Source organism: Typopeltis vanoorti, chromosome 23 (genome assembly GCF_054136105.1).
Source record: "Typopeltis vanoorti isolate ZY-2024b chromosome 23, IOZ_Tvanoo_1.0, whole genome shotgun sequence".
Classification (NCBI taxonomy): domain Eukaryota; kingdom Metazoa; phylum Arthropoda; class Arachnida; order Uropygi; family Thelyphonidae; genus Typopeltis; species Typopeltis vanoorti.
This window is the reverse complement of record NC_143571.1, coordinates 61,767,400-61,787,244: the sequence shown is the minus strand read 5'-3', so window position 1 is coordinate 61,787,244 and position 19,845 is coordinate 61,767,400. Positions and strand designations below refer to the sequence as shown.

Below are 19,845 nucleotides of genomic sequence, written 5' to 3'. Positions count from 1 at the left end.
ATGTGATTATGGCGAACTTCAGTCAAGTAAAATGCAGCTGATTAATTATCAGTTTTCAGAAATCTTTAAGTTGAACCAATGTTCACTCAACTTCTTTTGTTTTCTTCTCTATCTCGAAGTTATCACGTGTGCGAAATATCTTTTAAAAAAATATCAAATAGACTTTAATCTTGTACTCCCCTTTCTCTGCATCTGTCATAAGACCAAGTTCAATCCCTAGCGGCAAGCATAGTTTCTGCGATTTCATCATTGTAAGGAAACATGGTCGTGAGACATGTCACATGCTTTGCATAGTTGAACGCAATTAGTTTAGAATATAACTCGAGATAATAAATTCCAGCCAGACATTCTTATTTTTATTTACTAAAACTGCATTGGCATAAGCAAATCAGCTAATTTTGATTTTGAATAATAAGTAGGTAAGTTTTTTCCTGATGATTAATGTTAATAATTAGCGGCAAGCTTTAACAACTAATGCTGGTAACTGTTATGACTGTTATTCTGAATGATTAAGAATTAGCGAAGGTCACTAAGCGGATAAAAGTGAACTCAGAAATCCCTGCATAATGTATATTCCAATTTCTTTTGATTGCTAGGAGGTTCTGTACAAATTTTGAGGAAGTTTTAGAATGACCATCATCTGAGTTCATTAGGTGTGTGAATATTCCATAACCATTCTTTGAGAGGAGGGGATATATATAGTACTATTCTCTACGGGATGATAAAAAAATTCCAATTTAGAATACTAAACATGTTTTTATTTTTGTATTATATATTATATATAGTGCTATTCGCTATTTTATATATAGTGCTATTCACTACGGGATTAAAAAAGATTCCAATTTAGAAAATTAAACATGTTTTTATTTTTGTATTATATATTATATATAGTGCTATTCTCTAAGGGATGATTAAAAAAAATTCCAAACTAGAATAATAAACATGTTTTTATTTTTGTATTATATATAGTGCTATTCTCTAGTCTATGGCAGTGTTTCCCAACCTTTTTGATGTCGCGAACCCCCCCTGTAGCGAATGTTAATTCACCGCGGCCCCCATAAAATCCAAAATGGAAATTTTTTATATTTTACATATCATAAAGTTGAAGTAATAAATTACAATTTTGCAACACTAAATGTGTCATTTATGACAATGCAATACTGTTATAAATGGAGATATTCCGGAGAATATGAACATATCAATTAGGCCAGGTGTGAACAACAGGTGTGAGCAACATTTACATGTTGCGTAAGATGAAGTTTAATGAAAATAAACTATCCCGCGCACCTGTGTGCAAAACTTTAGTTAGTGCTCCCCCCCCCCCACACGCACACCCAGAAAAAAACAACAAAAATAATTTGGAAAAAAATAAAGTAATTTTTGTTATTTGGCAAGGAAATCATTTGCGAATTGCACCTTATATAGTTTAACGTAAATTAACAGATAAACTTAGTTTTATAAAAACAAAAATATTAAATATTTTTGGTACAAAATTAAATTAACTACATTTTATTTGGCAAGAAAATCACTTTGTCATTTGCACTTTGTATAGCTATAAATAAGAAACAGATAAACTTTCCAGTATGTATAATAGGAACATATTGAACATTATTTAGTAAAGAAATAGGTAAATAAATATTTAAACAGAAAGAACAATCACTTAATGAATTGAACTTTTCTAGTTTTCAATAATGAAAATTCTTGAATAATAATATGTATATCAAGTTGATCCAAAATATCTGACTCTATTGATATAATGGCAAGATTTGAAAGTCTGTCTTGTACCATTGTGGAGCGCAAGTACTTTTTAATAATTTTAAGTTTAGGAAAGGACCGTTCCGCAGATGCTACAGATACCGGTAATGACAAAAGAATCCGAAGAGCAATTGGATAAAATGCGATTAAGTCGTTTGAATAAATATACTGAATTATCTGATATATATCGTTTTTAAAATTAGAAATAAATGGTTGACAGCGTAAAATTTCTTCGCATAAATCGTCTGCGTGAATGTCTGAATGATTCTCATGTTTTAATTTTTGTCGTAACTTTTTACAAGATAATAAATATTCTTTATTTTGTGAAGTACTTAACAAATACAAAAACTGAAATGAATTCATATGTTCTATTAATAAGGTAAATATTTCCTGCAAAGATTCTAATGTTTGATCTATTATGCAGAGAAAAAAATTTACTTTAAATGAAATTTCAGGATCTACTACATTTTCATTTTCATGTTCGTAATCAAATTGTGTTGTTTTTTTACGTCGCCTTAGTGGTCTACTACCACAAAATACAGATTCTGCGTCAAATTTTGCTGCAATTAATTTTAGCTTTCTACAATTTCTTTGAAAGTTTCATCAGACCTATAATCATTTTAAAAATTGATTAAATTTTTAATCAATTTTTAAATGATTATAGGACCCGGACCACAGGTTGGGAAACACTGCTCTAAGGGATGATCAAAAAATATTCCAAATTAGAATACTAAACATGTTTTTATTTTTGTATTATATATAGTGCTCTTCTCTACGGCTCGTTCCTGTTAGCGTAGCGACGGTTGGCGCCGTCGCTACGCTAACAGGAATTCGGTGACCAATCCTCCATGCTTGCTGCGCAAGCTCATTAATTGAGAAAGAAGTAATATTTATTTGTTAATAAATGCATGCATTTATAAGCAGTCCATTTAGGCTTTTATTTTTGTAGATAGAAGACATCTTAAGCTTGCGCTGCAATAATTGAGCTTTGCGTTGTGTATCGAAGGCCGAAGCTTGATCTTCTAGTCTAGGGGTGGGGAAATCCTCGCCCGCGGGCGAAATTTTGCCCGCGAGTCTATTTCAATTCGCTCCTTTGCTGATGTATAACACTTTGAGATCAAAATATAGTAATCTGCCTATATTGGACTTTTACAAATGTATTGATTCTGAAAAATTCCCTTCTTTAAAAAATAATACCTTGAAAATAGCTTCTCAGTTTTCTACCATTTATCAATGCGAGCAATTTTTTTCAAAATTAAGTCTGGCAAAAATCACCTTCGTACAAGACTCACTGACGAAAATCTTGCAAATGAACTACGGGTAGCCGTCTCATCAACGGCGGCTAATATTTCTAAGCTTTCACAAAAAAAAAAAAAATCAGTTTCAGCCTTCTCACTAAAAGGTTTATTAAAGGTAAGCTTCATTAACTTTGATGAAATATTTATTATGCTATTATTGCTTTAATAAAGTTCCCAGTGAAAATAAATAAATATAATTTTTTAAATAAATTAAATATAACCTTTGCTTGATTGTTATAATTATATGTCTACACAATTGTAATTAAAAGTTACCATATCAGATGAGAATGTCGCACATTTACTTATTGAGATATATATTGGACACTACCATACATAAGAGTTAAAATTTGCCAGTCGCCCGTGGAAGTTTTTAAATTAGCAATTTTCGCCCTTGATACTAAAAAGGTTCCGCTCCCCTGGTCTAGTCAAAGCTACCTTGGCTTGCTCGGTTGTAGGAGCTTCCAGGTCCTCGCAGCAGCACTGTGATTTCATGCGCGCGCATAGCCATTTCACGTCGTGTCACTCTGTTGCTTAAACACAGGCCATACGCAGTCAATGTAGGCTCTAGCCAGCCTTTACAAGTGTGCGCGTTGCTTGGAAAAATTAAGTTACAACCAACTTTTTATGACGATGTTATTGACCAGTTCATAAAGAAGAATCGTAGGGTAGAATTTGTATTCAGGTAGCTAAATTGAAAAAGATAGAATATCATTTGTAAAATAAATGTTGTATTTGTATGATTAAATGTACATAAATTTCTAAATATATAGTTTTAAATGGTCAGTACAGGCAACCCTCGTATAACGCGGTACTCTTATACAACGCGGTTTTGACAAAAACACAGTCTAGAAATTGTAGTAACCCTTTATTTCTTCGTATATTTTTCACCGTGCGACTTAAAAATCAAATTTTATCTTCGTTAAATTTGTGTCTGCCCGTATCGCGCAGGTATTAGGGGAAACACTCTTTAGCACGCATGTACGTCAATTATATCCGTATAAAGTGTTTATTGTTGAAAATTGTCGTTTTCTGCCAGGAAAGCGTATTAAAAATCATAAGTGTGTTATCTCAAGCCGAGCACTTTATTTTCTGGTGAGTTACATACATAATTAATATGTAATGCTTTTTTATGTAAAAAAAAATATTTTTATAAGTAATGGCCACAAATTGCATTGAAAGGGAAAAAATGAATATCGAAAAGAAAATTCGTCTCGAAGGAAAAAAAATTAAAATCATGGATGGCTGAAAAATTGAGAAAAATCAGTTGTTGTAAGGACTTTGAATTTAAATGAATCAACATTTCAAACAATCAAACACAATGAAGATAAAATGCAAGAAAGGGTTTATTGCTGGGTCAATGGTAAGTGCAAAGCTCGTTGCTCGTGTACGCAATTTCCTAAGAGAAAAATGAAGAAATCTCTAATGATTTGGAAAGAAGATGCACTCAAAAGAAAATTCCTTTGGATGAAAATCTTATTAAACAAAAAACTCTCAAAATTTATAAACATTTATAATGCAGAGCAGGTGTTCAATGCTGATGAATCCGGGTTATATTGGAAAAAATGCCAAAACGCACCTATATTTCGAAAAATGAAAGATCAGCTCCTACATGACAAAACTAATGTTTATTAACCGATCCTCAAATCCTCGTGTTATGAAAGATTAAAATATGCACTTATTTTTATTTTGCCTAAAACATTTATGCATTACGTGCAATGAAGCTTAATTACAATTTGTAATTTTTATAATTTTATACTATGTATTTGTGTCATAGTTTATGTTTTCTTAACTTACATGAATTACCTGAATTAAATAAAAATATTTTTTTTTTGTTGGATATGTCATTGTTGTTTATATACTTTTTTTTTTATTTAAAAAAAAAAAAACGATTTCGGAACATAATCCTACTTTTTGTATGTGATCTGAGTCTCGTATAACGCGATTTATATAACGGGCATTTCTATGGAACCTAACATCCGCGTTATACGAGGGTTACCTGCAATTCATTATTCCGATAATCATTCTCCCCTGCAGGAATTGTTAGCGTAGCAAGCGCTGAAAGAAGTTTTTCCAAGCTTAAACTGATTAAAAATTATTTGCGAACAGCAATGACCCAAGAAAGATTGGTTGGTCTAGCAACTATATCGATAGAGACGGACACTATATATAATTTAAATTTACAACTCTTAATTAATTTAAATTTAATTAACAGTTTTATTGTGCGATATGCCCATAGAGCAAACGTTTGATTAATATTATTATGTAATCGTTTTGCATTAATGTTTCTCTTGTAATAAAAACAAAATAGCATTTGGAGATTTTCTTATATTTTTGTCTTATAATCCATCCGCTTCATCCCCCTTCCGGTGACTCACTTTCACTTGCGAACGAAGACGATGCACCACTAACGCATCATGATGTGCACAGCGGTCCCCCATAGACTTCAATGTTAAAAACCAGACCGTTGAAGAGGAAAGAGTCCCTTCTGAAAAATGGAGTAATTCAAAAACTAAGGATTATCCATATTTCCAGTTGGTTGCGCGGTGACATTCCACAGGTGAGGGATTGTTTGTCATGCATATTTGCAATTTTCCAAGGGAGTCAATTCTCATCAATACATACCATTTTATTATTTATTTGTTGTTCTTTTATGTAAGATAACATTCACTAACTTGTCATGTAATTACTAAAGCAGTGAACTTCATGCTGTGTGCTTTCTCTCTTGGTCACATGGAATTTAAAGCATGTATCTGCTAAAAATATTTCATCACATGACAGATAATAAAGTGTTATTAAGAAAATAAACTATTATTCGGAATCCCATGGAGTCATAAGACTCATCATTGACAATGTCTATCATAATCACTATCATCGGTTTCCTGATATGTATCCCTAAGGGGATGTTCAGGTTACTATGATAGCACTACATGATTAAATTTACATTATTAATCTCCTATCAACAATTTTACCTCCATTTTTCAATTCTAATCCAATTCTCAAATCCATTTGGCTATTTGGTGTGAGATTGAGGCCAGTAGAACAAAATATACATTTAGATGCTGCTATAGACCAGACAATGGATTAAATGATGGAGATAGTATGCATAGGCAAATAGATTTAATGAGTAGAGGACAGGTAATTATTATGAGGGATTTCAACTACGGTAACATTGATTGGAAGGAGGAGAGGACATGGAAGGAAGGAAATGGATTTTATGCAGTTACTAAGGGATAACTACCTGAGGCTGCAAGTAATGGAATATACTAGTGGTTCAAGAGTGCTTGACCTAGTAATTGCATCTGAGAATTTGACTGTAATGAATATGACCACGTTGCCACCAATTGGTGAGAGTGATCATAAGGTCTTGACCTGGAAGGTAGCTAAATGTGTGGAATTTTCAATTAAGACAGGGTACATGTGAAATTACCAGGCTGGTAAGTATGACAAGTTTAAGAGATTGCTTGGTTCGGTGCCATGGCATGTAAAACTGCAAGGGCTGGATATTAATAGTGCATGGGAAGTTATAAAGGAAAATTTGAAGGAGGTAATGGCTGACTGCATACCTAGAGTCCAGATAGTAAATCAAGTGGAGATTAAATGGATGAATAACACCATTAAGCTTGAGCTGCAATAAAAAATAAAAATAAAAAACTGTGGAGGGAATTTAAGGAGAAAGGTCGCCTGCAGGCACATGAACAGTATAAAGTACAGGCCAGAAGGGTAACTAGTGTGGTAAGAAAAGCAAAAGCAGATTATGAAAGGAAATTAGCAACACAAGCTAAAGAGAATCCCAAACAGTTCTTTTGATATGCTGCAAGTAAAAGAAAAAATGTATACAGCAGAATGATTTTAAGCAATGCTGATGGTAGGGAGGTAACTGAATCGGTTGAAATAGTAGATTTACTAAGCGAGCACTCTGTGAAAATAATATATCATCCAGGTGGTGATATTGCAGAAATTAGGGAACCAATAGCTTATACAGGAATTGAGGTGAATAGTATATTACAAAACCTTAACGTGAATACATTTGTGGGATTGGATGGTATACCAGCTCGGGTCTTACGTGAAGCGGTAAAAGAATTATCAGTGTTCTTGACCATTTTGTTTAATTTGAGTCTCGGGTCTGGGTTAGTCCAGAGGGGGGGGGGAAATAGTTTCATTGCATAAGGGAGGTTCCAAGACTACTGTTGCAAATTACTTACCGATCAGGAATCGTTGTCAAGGTTTTGGAGAAAGTAGTCATGAGAAAAATTCAGGAATGGATAGATGAAAATGGGATACTGTATGGGGGAAAGCATGGTTTTTGTGGAAGGTTGATCATGCCTCAGTAACTTGCTCATGTTTAATAACACAGTGACAGCCGAACTGGATAAGGGTAATGGGTTTACAGTGATACTGCTGGACCTTGCTAAGGCCTTTGACAGGATACCACATGGAATCCTAATCAGTAAACTGCAGCATATGGGGATGGATATAGGGTTGGTGAGATCGATAGGAGGGTGGTTGACGGAGAGATATCAGAGAGTAGTTTATTCAGGAGTAGAGTCCAAAAGAAGGCCTGCGACTAGTGGTGTGCTGCAGGGTTCTGTTCTTGGATCACTGCTATTTAATTTGTTCATTAACGATATAGGAAAGGATCTGAGAGGAACTGTTCACACGTTTGCTGATGATGCAAAGTTGGGTAGAGCAAAAGTGAATGCACATGATGTCAAAATTTTGCATTATGATTTGGATAGATTGGTAGACTGGGTTAAGGAGAATGGATGTCAGTTTAATGTGGCAAAGTGTAAGGTTATGCATTTTGGGGTGAAAAGATTAGTAGCAGTATACCACATTGGTGGAACTGTACTCCACGAGATTGACGAGGCCAAGGATTTAGTAGTGTTGGTGTATAGGGATTTAAAGTTTAGGGGGCACATTGCAAAAGTGGCTAAATCAGATCATTTGATTACTGAAGAATACTTTGACAAGCAAGTTATTGTTCCTCTTTATCGAACCTCGATAAGAACCCAATTTGACTACCGTGCCCAGATCTGGTTGCCAGGGTTGCTTCTTGATGGAGAGAAGGTAGAGAGGATCCAGAGGCGAGTGACCAAGATGATAGCTGGTCTATGGAATGAACCTTATGAGAACAGGTTGAAGATCTGTGGGTTACAGAAATTGGTTGATAGGCAGAAAAGGAGTGATATGATTGAGATATTCAAATTACTGAAGGATTTTTACAACATTAATTCAGAGGAAATTTTTCAGAACAGGTGTGGTGGTGGGAGAACAAGGGCCATCTATGGAAACTGAGCAAAAGTGTAGTTAGCAAAGGTGTTAGAACTAGGTTTTTTACTTGGAGAGTGGTGAATGAGTAGAATAAGCTGCTCGAGTTTGTTGTGGGTGCCATGACTCTAAATGAGTTCTAAGCAAAGTATAATAGATACTGTGTGGATGCTGAATAGTTGTTTTCCTTGACATGATGTTCAGGGCCTCCTTCAATGAGTCTAAGGACGCCTTGGAGTTGCATATAATAATAATAACTTAAAACTGGTTTAACACTGTTTTGTATACTGCTAGTTTGGTGTTCTGCCTAATTTCTTTCTTATTTCATATAAATTTATTCAGCTGGCTACCCACCACACCAGCTTTACTTATTCTGTTATCTATTTCCAAATTCATCCTGACATTGTCACTAAAAATTGCCTAGATAACTGAAATATTTAACTTGTTCTATAGGATCTCCATTTAGAATGCAGGTGAAGTTTTTTTATGCTCGTGCCTATTTTCATAGTTTTGGTATTTTTTGCTGATTTTCATCCCGGATTTTTTACAGCTGTTATATCCAATTCTAATATCAGGCCTAATGCCACTTTCTTTCATAATGTGATCCGTATAGATGAAGAATAAGAGTAGAGATAATGTGCATCCTTTTCTAACCCCCTGATTTTACATCAAGCTATCTTCCTGTATTTCCTTGAATTCTAACTGCTGATTGACAACTTAAAATATGGACTATGCATTGCTCTGTGTAATGTTCCAGTTCCATTCACACCATATAATTTTAACATTTTGAAAAGCTTTGTATGCCTTTTCCAGATCTAAAGAACATAAAGTACAGATCCTTGTCATATTCCCATAATTTCTCAATTATTTCTCTTGTGAAAATCTGATCTTGAAAACCTCTATTTGGCCTGACCCAGCTTGTTCTTCTTAAGTTTCTCTTCCACAATCTTTCTCAACTTCTTTTCAAGTATACTTGCATAAATCTTACTGGAATACTTAGAGAAATTCTTCTATAATTCTCACTTTCAACTTTATTCCCTTCTTTATAGATGGTTGCTATGAGAGCTCTACTCCAATCATTGGAAATTAGACCTCCTGACCAAGGCCCTCTGAATTATGCAGTGTAGCTATTGCAAAACTTTTATACCTCTATACTTGCATTTCTAGTTGAATATCATCAACTCCACTGCCGTTCAACATTTCAAGTTTTTGATCAGGTATCGATACATACTCCTATTTGCATTCCTTTTGAAAAATTTTTCTTGTACATTTCTATCACTGCTTGGTTCATTTAACAGTCTTTCAAGGAAATTACTGAAGACATTTAGGATATCCTTACCTTCAGTTTTCATGTAATCTGTATCATCTTTGATTTCTTTTAGAATACTCTTTCCTCCATTTTTAAGCTTCTTCAATAGCCTCCAGAACATTTTGCCATCTTCTTGAGATTTATTTTCCATACACTTACTGAAGTCTAACCATGACTTGTTTAGCTACTTTTACACATAGTTTAGCCTTCTTACAATGTTCTCTGTATTCTTTTAGGGCATCAGCTGGCTTATTAGATAAGAACATTATACTTTCTTCTTTTCCAGGACTGCTTCTTTAACTTCTTGTATCCACCATGCTGTTCTTATGATATTTTTCTATCCTTGCAAATAACTTCACCACATACCTCCCTAGATGAATCAGTCATTGTCTTCTTCAGAGTTTCTTCAGAAAATTGGCTTCTTCAGAAAACAAGAACCAAAACAAGGTTTGGTTCTTGTTTTCAATTTGTTTCTTTTTTCTTCACTGATATTTGTATAGTTGAGTCTACAATTTACCTTTAAAAGCAGCTCAATTTTAATTATTTTTAAAACTTTCTTACATACTTTCTTGCTTGGCATATCATTACTAAAGCAGTAAACTCCATGCTGTGCTTTCTCTCTCTGTTAAATGGAATTTAAAGCAAGCATTTGCTAAAAATATCTGAGCACATGACTAATAATAAAGAGCAAAGAAAGCAAATTATTATTATTCAGGAATCCCATGGAGTCACAAAACGCATCATGGTAGGCCCATCATTGGCAACACAGTATTATAACACTCCTTAAATTCACCACTGTTCATGCTCTCACCATCCTATCAGCTATTGCATCCCACAGTTCAACCATTCTCCATTCAAAAAGCTACTCCCTCTCCTCTTGCTCATCACTTCCATTTGTCACTTCCAGGGATGATCCGTTCTTCATTCTTGTCCTGTACCTTGGTCTATAATTATGAAAGATCACCCCAGTGTCAACCCTCTAGCTACTTTTAACAGTTAAAATGTTTCAGTCATATTACCTCTTTCTGTGTACCAAACTGCAGTCCACAGGAGGATAGACTGAAAGTCTGTCCTCATAACTAACATTGTACAGTCTGATATCATATTTGTTATCTGCCTCTGCAAACTCTCCAATTTTAATTTATCCCCTTCAAATCCCAGTGACCAAATTGGCATGCAGTGATCAAAATGTGACCTGATCAGGGCTTTATACAATAGTCACTTATCTCAGGTCAGCATTCTTCTTGGTATTGTAGCAGTCCTCAGGGTTACTTTCACCACCATTGTGATATGTTCCCTAACCTTCAAAATTTTATCAATCACTTCCCCAATGTCCCTTACCTCCTCCACTTCCTCTAGTACAGTTCCACCAACAGAGTATGCAACCTCCTATTGATGGATACCAAACTTCAAGACCTTAATCATTGTGTAGGATTTATGGAAACAAAAGCACATGTTAAAGCAATTACTTTATTTATAATTAAGCAAATAACACTTGACATTTCAGTCTCTATTGAGGTCATAATCAGGAAAACATACATATGAACAAAACACAAGCTACATGACACCACACAAAAGTAAGCTAAATCTGATTGCTAATCATTTATGTTAGCCTGACCTCTGTTAAAAAAAAATAATAATAATAAAATAAAAATAAATACATAGATAAAGAATAATAAAAAATAATTAATAAATAAATAAAAATAAAATCAATAAATCATTTTTTATACTTTCATACTGATGATTAAAAAAATTATAGCAGAACTCATCAAATGAATCTCTACAGTCCTGTTGTCTTAAGGTTTTCTTGTGTTAGGTTTCAGCCATCATGTTGTGGATATATGTGTGTTGCAGATAGCTCTTCCAGATTCTTGGAATTACTAATCTATCATTCTTGTTGAGATTAGGATGATGAATCAGCATCTCACATGCTAATTTGAATTTTCTTTCAAAGACTTGGTGCCATCCTAATTAATTCTGTCACATGTTTGGAGTACATGGTCTGACAGGCCTGTTTTACCATAGCGAAGGAATTTAATTTGGTATTTGTTTGTCCTGTTTATTCAGGGAGCTTGCAGGTGCATTGGATTTTGTAAACCTCAGGGTAGGCAGTGGATTTTTGGATGATCCAGTATCCTTTTTGATTTTGTAGAAGTTTTGAAAGTTACCTTAATGCCCCCCCCCCCCAGCTAACTTTTACATGGAAGACTTTGAGCAATGAGCTCTAGTATCATCAATATACCTGAGCCCAATATTGGACTCAGGTATGTTGATGATATTATTTTTGCTGTCTAGCTTCCAAACATTAAATATATTTCTATGCCACCTAAGTCCACTGAGATTGAAAACAGAAAACTGATATTGATCTCCCACTATTTTCTATAGAACTTCTCCAGCATTGATCCTATAACAACCCCTTCCCAACTTGTAGGTCTCTATCATATCTCCCCTCTTCCTCCTGTCCACCAGACTCTGCAAATTACATCTTCTCAATCTTTCCTCATACTCGACATTCCAGAGGTCAGAAACTACCTTAGTCAATCGCCTTTGGACCCTTTCCAACATCTCTTCATCCTTCTGAAAACCAGGTGTGACCAAATCTAGGCACAATAGTCCATGTGGGGCCTAATCAAAGCCTTATACAACGGAACAAGAATCTCCCTACTTCTACATGTCAGTGTCCTCTGCATCATTCCCAGAAGCCTTTGTGTTGTCTTCACAATTTTGGCTGTGTCCCCTAAATTTCAGATCCTTATCCACTATCACTTTTAGATCTCTTATTTCTTCCACCTCCAACAATATATCCTCACCAAGCATAAATTCTGCATCCCATCTTTGTTTTCCAAATTTTAAAACCTTACATTTTGCAACATTGAACTCGTGTCCCCATTTCCGTGCCCAATCACTCAATTTATTCAAGTGTTTTTGTAAGGCCACAACATCTTCACTACTCCTCATGGTTCGTCCCAATTTTGCATCATCTGCAAACAACTAAATATCTCCATCCAAATCTTCAACTATGTCGTTAATATACAAGTTAAACAGTAATGGCCCAGAAACAGACCCCTGAGGCAGTGACTTTCCTTTTCCTGGATATCACTCGCCCCATGCACAACTTGTTGATACCTGTCAGATATCCAGTCTCCAATCCAATGCACCAATCTAATATCCAACCTTATCTTCTCTAAATTGACCGTCAACCTATCATTAGGTACTCTATCAAAAGCCTTTGCGAAATTCAAGTATATTACTATGTATCCTTTTCCTCTGTCCAAGGAAACAGTCACTTTATTATAATAAGTAAGTAGATTACTAAAACATGACCTCCCATTAGCAAATCCATGCTGTCCATCAAAGATAATACCATTGTTATGAACCCAACTCTGGATCCTAGTTCTCACAAGCTTCTCCAACAACTTAACCACAACACCTGACACACAGATAGTCCTACAGTTTGATGCTCGAGTTCGATCACCTCCTTTATGAAGTGGCACAATCTTGCCCTCCTTCCACTCCTTAGAAACTTGACCAAGTGCAAGACTCGTATTAAAAAAATATGTCAAGGCAGGTCTCAACTCCCTGGCACATTCTTTCAGAATACGTGGTGATATATCATCAAGTCCAACAGCCTTATTAACATATAGTTTACTGAACTCCCCATACACCTCTTGCTCACTTACAGTCGGTCTCTCCTCCCCCATCATCAACTGCTACCAATCCCTCCATGACGTCACATTCACAAGATTGAAAGATCTTTATGAACTGCTCATTAAGTATCTCCACCACACATTCTGCAACAGCTGTCTTTATACCATTTTCTCCTATCAATGGCATCCTTCCATAATCATTCTTTCTTTTGCTGGCTACGTATCGAAAAAACTTCTTTGGATTCATTTTGGCTTCATTAGCTAACTGCTATTCATGCCTCTCTTTAGCTACCCTCACCAACCAGGTCACCCTCCTTGCCTGGTCTTTGTAGACCTCATGGAATTGGTTATTTCCACTTCTCTTATGCTGCCTCCATAATGCCCTCTTTCTCTGTATCGCATGCTTAATCTCTTTATTCATCCATCTCACACATACCTTATTTAACCTTCTAACCCTTGGAATACACTTAGACATTGCATCTACTAGATAGTTTCTGAAAATCCCAGAAGCTGCATTGATCTCTTTTCTAGCTAACTCCCCATTCCATGCTACACCCGCAAGCTGTCTCCTGAGCTCTTCATGATCCCCCCCCCCCCTTGTAGTTCCACATATGCCCTTTTCTCACAGAGGTCCTGACACTGCTGATAATCACCTCATGGTCACTCTCACCAATTGGTGGATGATTTGACACCTCATTTATAATTACATCCTCTGATGAGATGACCAAATCCAAGACCTTCAATCCTCGCATGCCCACTGTTACATACTGTCTGAGGTAGTTATCCCTCAAAAACTCAAGAAACTCATTATCTTTACTTTCAGTTGTTATCTCATCATTCCAGTCTATATTGCTATAATTAAAATCACCCATAATGATCACCCTTTCTTATTTGCTTGACTAATTTGATTATACATTTCATTATCACCACCATTCACATTACCTGGTCTATAACAATCTCCAACTACCAAGTATTTGATTCCATTCACCTCTATCTCACATCATGCCTCAAAACTTATGGCACTATTTCCCTCTTGCATCTCTACTTTGTATGACCAGTGGCGGCTGGTACATAAGCACTACGGCACTACAGCACCCCGAAGAAAAAAATGAAAAATTTAAATTTTGTTTGTTATTATAAATAATAACAATGCTTACAACATTATATAAATGCAATACAACATGTTAAAGGTTACAGTTATGTTTTGACATTGATTGAATAGTTAATAATTGGAATTGTTTTATTAACGCTTTAGATTACGAAACAGATGCACTGCGATCTAATGCCGATATTCGTTTGCACTTGGCATTGCACATTACATCATTCCCACATTGCCCAATCAGCAGTGTATCTTTAGTATCCTTATGCATGTTATTTCTGTGAGATATGAAAAGTTTATTATTGGTGTGTGTGTATGGTGAACTATTTTTTGTCAATCTTATTTTATTTTGTTAAAATTACATATAATTATTTATTTATTATAGATACAAGGCTGAATTATGAAGAGTCACTGTTGAAAATATGAAAAGAATTATTTTTTTTCAATTATCATTACACGAAACAAATGCACTACGATCTAACGCCGATATTCGTTTATGCTTGTCATTGCTATTGATACGAAACTTTTATTATTGGTGTTTGTTTGTGGTGAGGATGAAATATTTTTAATAAAGCAATTTTTAATATGTAAATTTATGTATTAATAAATTTGTTACTGATTAGGGAAAAAAAAGTTTTTTTTTTATATATGCAGCATCCCCACTTAAAATTTTCACCAGTCGCCACTGGTATGGACATAACTCTTTCTCCATCATCAATAGCACTCCCTCCTCCCTTTTTACCCCTTCCATCCTCACGAAACACATCTTCCATCTCTATTACTGTTCTATTACATCTCTATTATATACCCTTCCATCTCTATTCCTGTCAGGATGTCATCCTCTTCCAACCATGTCTCACTTATTCCGACAATCTTTGGGTGAACAGACGCAATTAATGCAACCATTTCATCTGCCTCCTTGTTTGTTATACTTCTAGCATTTGTACAAACACAACAGCTCATTTCTAGATCTACTGCTTGTTCCACTGATACCACTCATTCGATGTGATCTCTCCATGCTCGACTGGGACCATTTCCCTTTCTGCTTATTTATTTTAAAATCCTTTTCAATTCCAACTGTATCCTCTTGATCCCAGGTCATCCCATTTCTTTCCTGTCTACACATGCTCTCACCTCCTCTCGGAGCATCCATCTTTCTCATGCTGTGTACCCCTGTCAACCCTGAGCCTCCCCGTTTCCTTGCTTCTCTTGCACACCCATTCTCTCATTTTCTATACTCCACTTCCTCATTCATAACCACCTCTTCAATCTCTCCTGTCTTACTCTCCTGCTCTTCCACATCACTTCCCGCTTGATCTGATTCATTCTCTCTCACTCTACTCACTTCTCTACCTTCCAGCAGCAGTCTCTCCATGCAACTCACACCATAACCATTCAAATGCAGTCCATTGCTCCCATACAGTTCACTTCTTTCTTCAAACTCATTCCACACATTAACAATCTGTACTCCCATCTCCTCACATATTTCAGCCAGCATATTCATAATCCTTGCTCTCCACCTCATCTCACCACAGTCATACCTAGGCAACACTCTGACTACCCTTCCTGTCACACTATTCTCTTTTATCCTTCTAAGCAGCCTCCTGACATCCATTCTGACTTGTTGTTTTTCCTCTGTCAAATCATTCATGCCGATTAAAACCATCAACTCCCTTGCTCGCTTACTCCTATCCAATGCCTCAATCACTCTACTCATTTTACCGCCTGGAAAACATACCTTGTGCATTCTATCATCCAACACACCTTTAATAATGGAGTTGCCATATAACGCCACTCTCTCATCTTTCGTTAACTCTTTTGTGCCATCATGATTAGTTTTAATAGTTTTTACCCGAATTTTCTTAATTTCATTCTGCATCCATTTGATCTCTTAATGAAGATGTATGATATATTGTGTGGGTAATATATGAATATTAGAAATATATGATATATTGTGTGGGTAACACCAAAGCAGTGGCGGTTTGTGCATAGGAACTGCAGCACCCACTCCCAATTTTTCTCGATATATAAATATATTTATTAATTTATTTATATTTGCTTGTAATATTTAATTTTATCATCAACAATCCTATACAATTCTCTTATTTTGTATAAAAAATAAAAAATCCATCTTGTAGCACTTAGGAGGGTGAAGGACGCCAGCAGCACTGTGTGTACCACAGTGTCATATTGCTAGTATTTGCTACGTGCCAAGCATATGCACATCATAGTGAAATGCGAGCTATTAGCATAATGCGTCACTCTCCGTCGGGCAGTTCCACTGGTGTTTATATGCAGTTTGCACCAGTAGTAGAGTGTTCGTAGTGCTTATCGTGTTTACTCTGTCTCTTTAAATATTTGGACATTACAATTAAAGATATAACGTTTATTACAATTTTTAATTTAGAATATTATTGGGGTTATCATAATGGATTTTATTTTTAAGTAATTTTGAATTATACTAAACTGTAATTTTATCGATAATAAACAATAATTTTTCATGAAACAAAACATAAAATCAGATAAAAATCATAATAATCAGCTAACAAAACAAGAAGAATATATTTTATTTTTAAGTAATTTTGAATTATATCAAACTGTATAATTTTATCGATAATAAACACTATTTTTTCATGTTTAATTTTTTTTTTTTTTTAATTTTTTACCATCATCATCATCATCATCATCATCAAATTCCTGCCATGTACCCTCAAGGGGGATACAGGATATGACAGTACTACATGAAAAAAATTACATCATTACTAACTTCCTATCTACAATTTTCCTCCAAATCAGTCTGCTACTTGTCAAGATTTTTACCATAATTTTGATATTTTATCCAAACACGATATTTCAAAAGTTGCAGCATCCCACGATTTCAAGCCACGAAAACTGCCACTGCACCAAAGCAAAAATGAATAAAACATTTTGTGGTCGTGTATTGCACATGACACTCATTCAGGTGGTTGCACTCATAAAGTACAAATATACATTCATGGTTTAGTATTTTGAACAGTTTAATTCTTAAAAGTGAGTATTGATGTGATTGGAAGATTTTTGATTGAACTTAGCCTAGTTTTGATGCTTTCATCTTTTGAAATGTCAAGTGAATGTTTCAAACAAAATCAAAACTAGTGAACCTAAAAAGTGTATGAATTTGAAAATGAACCTTATTCATCATTGAGCATGCTGAAAGTGATGAACTTATTGAACACAGATTTTAATATCTATAAAATGATCTAAAGGTTGCTAAGTTTCTTTGTCACAATTAATCACAATAAGTGGACACCCAACGTATTGGTGAGGCAGCCTGTTACTATATTGGTTTTGAGTATTTACATTGATTTGGGATAAGTGATGCACTTTTTTGTTTTTCTATTTTCATTACTTTGGTTTATTTCAGCTAAAAATAAAAAGAGATTAATTCTTGAACTTATTATATGGTTTATTTTATTTCAGCAATAAAACATGTGGGCACATATAGTAATCTTTTTAGCTCTAGTTAGTAGTATATCAGGAAATCCAGATGAAATATTTGATCTTCCAGGGCTCTCTTCCAAACCCAACTTTAGGCAATATTCTGGATATTTGAATGCTTCTAAGGAAAAATTTTTGCACTATTGGTAAATACAGAAAAAATTAAATATTAAATTTTTTTATTATGGTATTCTGTAATTGACAAGTTATCTTTGAGTATTTTATTTCAATTATTATTGTTATTATTATTATTATTCAGGCCTCCATGGAGTCAAAAGACTCATCATAGGAGTTCCATCCTAAGAAACACAGTCTATCATACCACTCCTTAAACTCATTAACTGCTCTCACTCTCACCACTCCATCAGGCAATGCAGTCCATGGTTCAACCACCCTCTATGCAAAGAAACCACTTCTCACCCTCTTGCAATCAGTTTCCTTTCGTAACTTCCAGGGATGGCCTCTTATCATCACTCTAATTCCTGCTGTTCAACCAAGCAAAAGAACTCTCCAGTGTCAACCCTGTAACCACCTCTCAACAGTTTAAAAGTCTCAATCATATCACCTCTCCTTCTTCTATCCACCAAACTCTGCAGTCCACATTCCCTCAGCTGATCCTCATAACTATCCTTGTACAGTCCTGAAACCATCTTTGTCATCCGTCTTTGTATCCTTTCCACAGTTAATTTATCCCCTTCAAATTCTGGGGACCAAATCTGAGAACAATAGTCTAAGTGTGGAAAGGGTAAACCCTTTTATCTCTGCAGGTCAGTGTCCTTCTCATAATTGCAGCAATCCTCTGTGTTACCTTCACCACCTTTGCAATATGTCCCCTAAATTTCAGGTTTCCATCGATCATCAACCCCAGATCTCTTGTCTCCCCTACTTCCTCCAGTATAACTCCTCCCATAGAGAATGCAGCATCCCATCGATATTTCCCAAACCTCGAGACCTTACATTTTGCTGCATTAAACTGACAACACCCCCCATTCATTTGCCCATCTATCTAGCTTATTCAAATCCTCTTGCAGGGCTACCACATCTGCACTATTATAATAATCCTTCCCAGCTTTGCATCATCCGCAAACAACTAAATATCTCCTTGCACTCCACTGACAATGTCATTGATATGAAGGCCAGTACTGAGACCTGTGGGAAACCCACTTGTAACCCTCTGAAACTGTCCCACCATACACAACTCTCTGATACCTATCAGACAGCTAATCCTGAATCCAGTTGATCAATCTGACATCCAGACCCATGTTCTGCAACTTGAATATCAGCTTTTCATGTGGCACCCTGTCAAATTCCTTTGCTAAGTCTAGGAAAATGGCAGTATATGCCTTTCTCTCATCTAATGCTCTTGTAACTTTATTAATAAAAGGCTAGCATATTGCTAAAACAAGAGCACCTCTTCACAAATCCATGTTGACTCTCACAGATAACATTACCCTCATCTGCCCAATGTTGTATATGGTCCCTCACTACTTTCTCCAAGATCTTACTAAGTAGTGATGACACACAAACTGGCCTATAAACTGGTAGCAGACTGGAAGTGGTAGCACACTTCCAGTCTGCTACCACTCTATGCAGTGGCACTATCTTACCTTCCTTCCATTCCAGGGCACCTTTCCCCAAGCCAAACTTTCATTGAAAAGCCAGGTCAAAGGCACTGTTAGTTCCCTAGCACATTCTCTCAAAACTCGTGGTGAAATACTATCCAGTCCCACAGCTTTACTGACATCCAGAGTACTCAGTATTTGAAACACACTCTCTTCCTGTACCTCTAAACCTCGAACCTGCCCTATCCCTCTAGTATTAAAACTGACTCCTCCAGGATGAAATACTCCAATAAAGTGTTCATTGAATAATTCCACTATGTCTTCTGCATCAGTCACTCTGTTCCCATTTTTATCCCGCAATATCATTCTTCCACAGTCATTTCTCCTCCTACTGGCCAAATAGCTAAAAAATTCCCTAGTTTTTTCTTTG

At 35.5% G+C, this 19,845-nt stretch overlaps 1 protein-coding gene across 4 annotated transcripts in view; it reads left to right on the top strand.

Moving 5' to 3' along the window:
- The first annotated feature begins 232 nt into the window (after positions 1-232).
- The window catches only part of LOC150093904 (lysosomal protective protein-like), a 149,363-nt gene continuing 129,750 nt past the window's right edge, over positions 233-19,845 (top strand). The window contains exons 1-2 of one of the 4 annotated variants that reach the window (XM_090412578.1): positions 233-419; positions 17,836-17,999. In XM_090412578.1, the coding sequence (XP_090268704.1) occupies positions 17,845-17,999 (155 nt within the window). In that variant the 5' untranslated portion in view covers positions 233-419; positions 17,836-17,844. Of the gene's footprint in view, positions 420-3,021; positions 3,169-5,464; positions 5,611-17,835; positions 18,000-19,845 lie in introns of those variants that run through there. The other 3 variants (XM_090412580.1, XM_090412579.1, XM_090412581.1) reach the window with 3 other exon arrangements.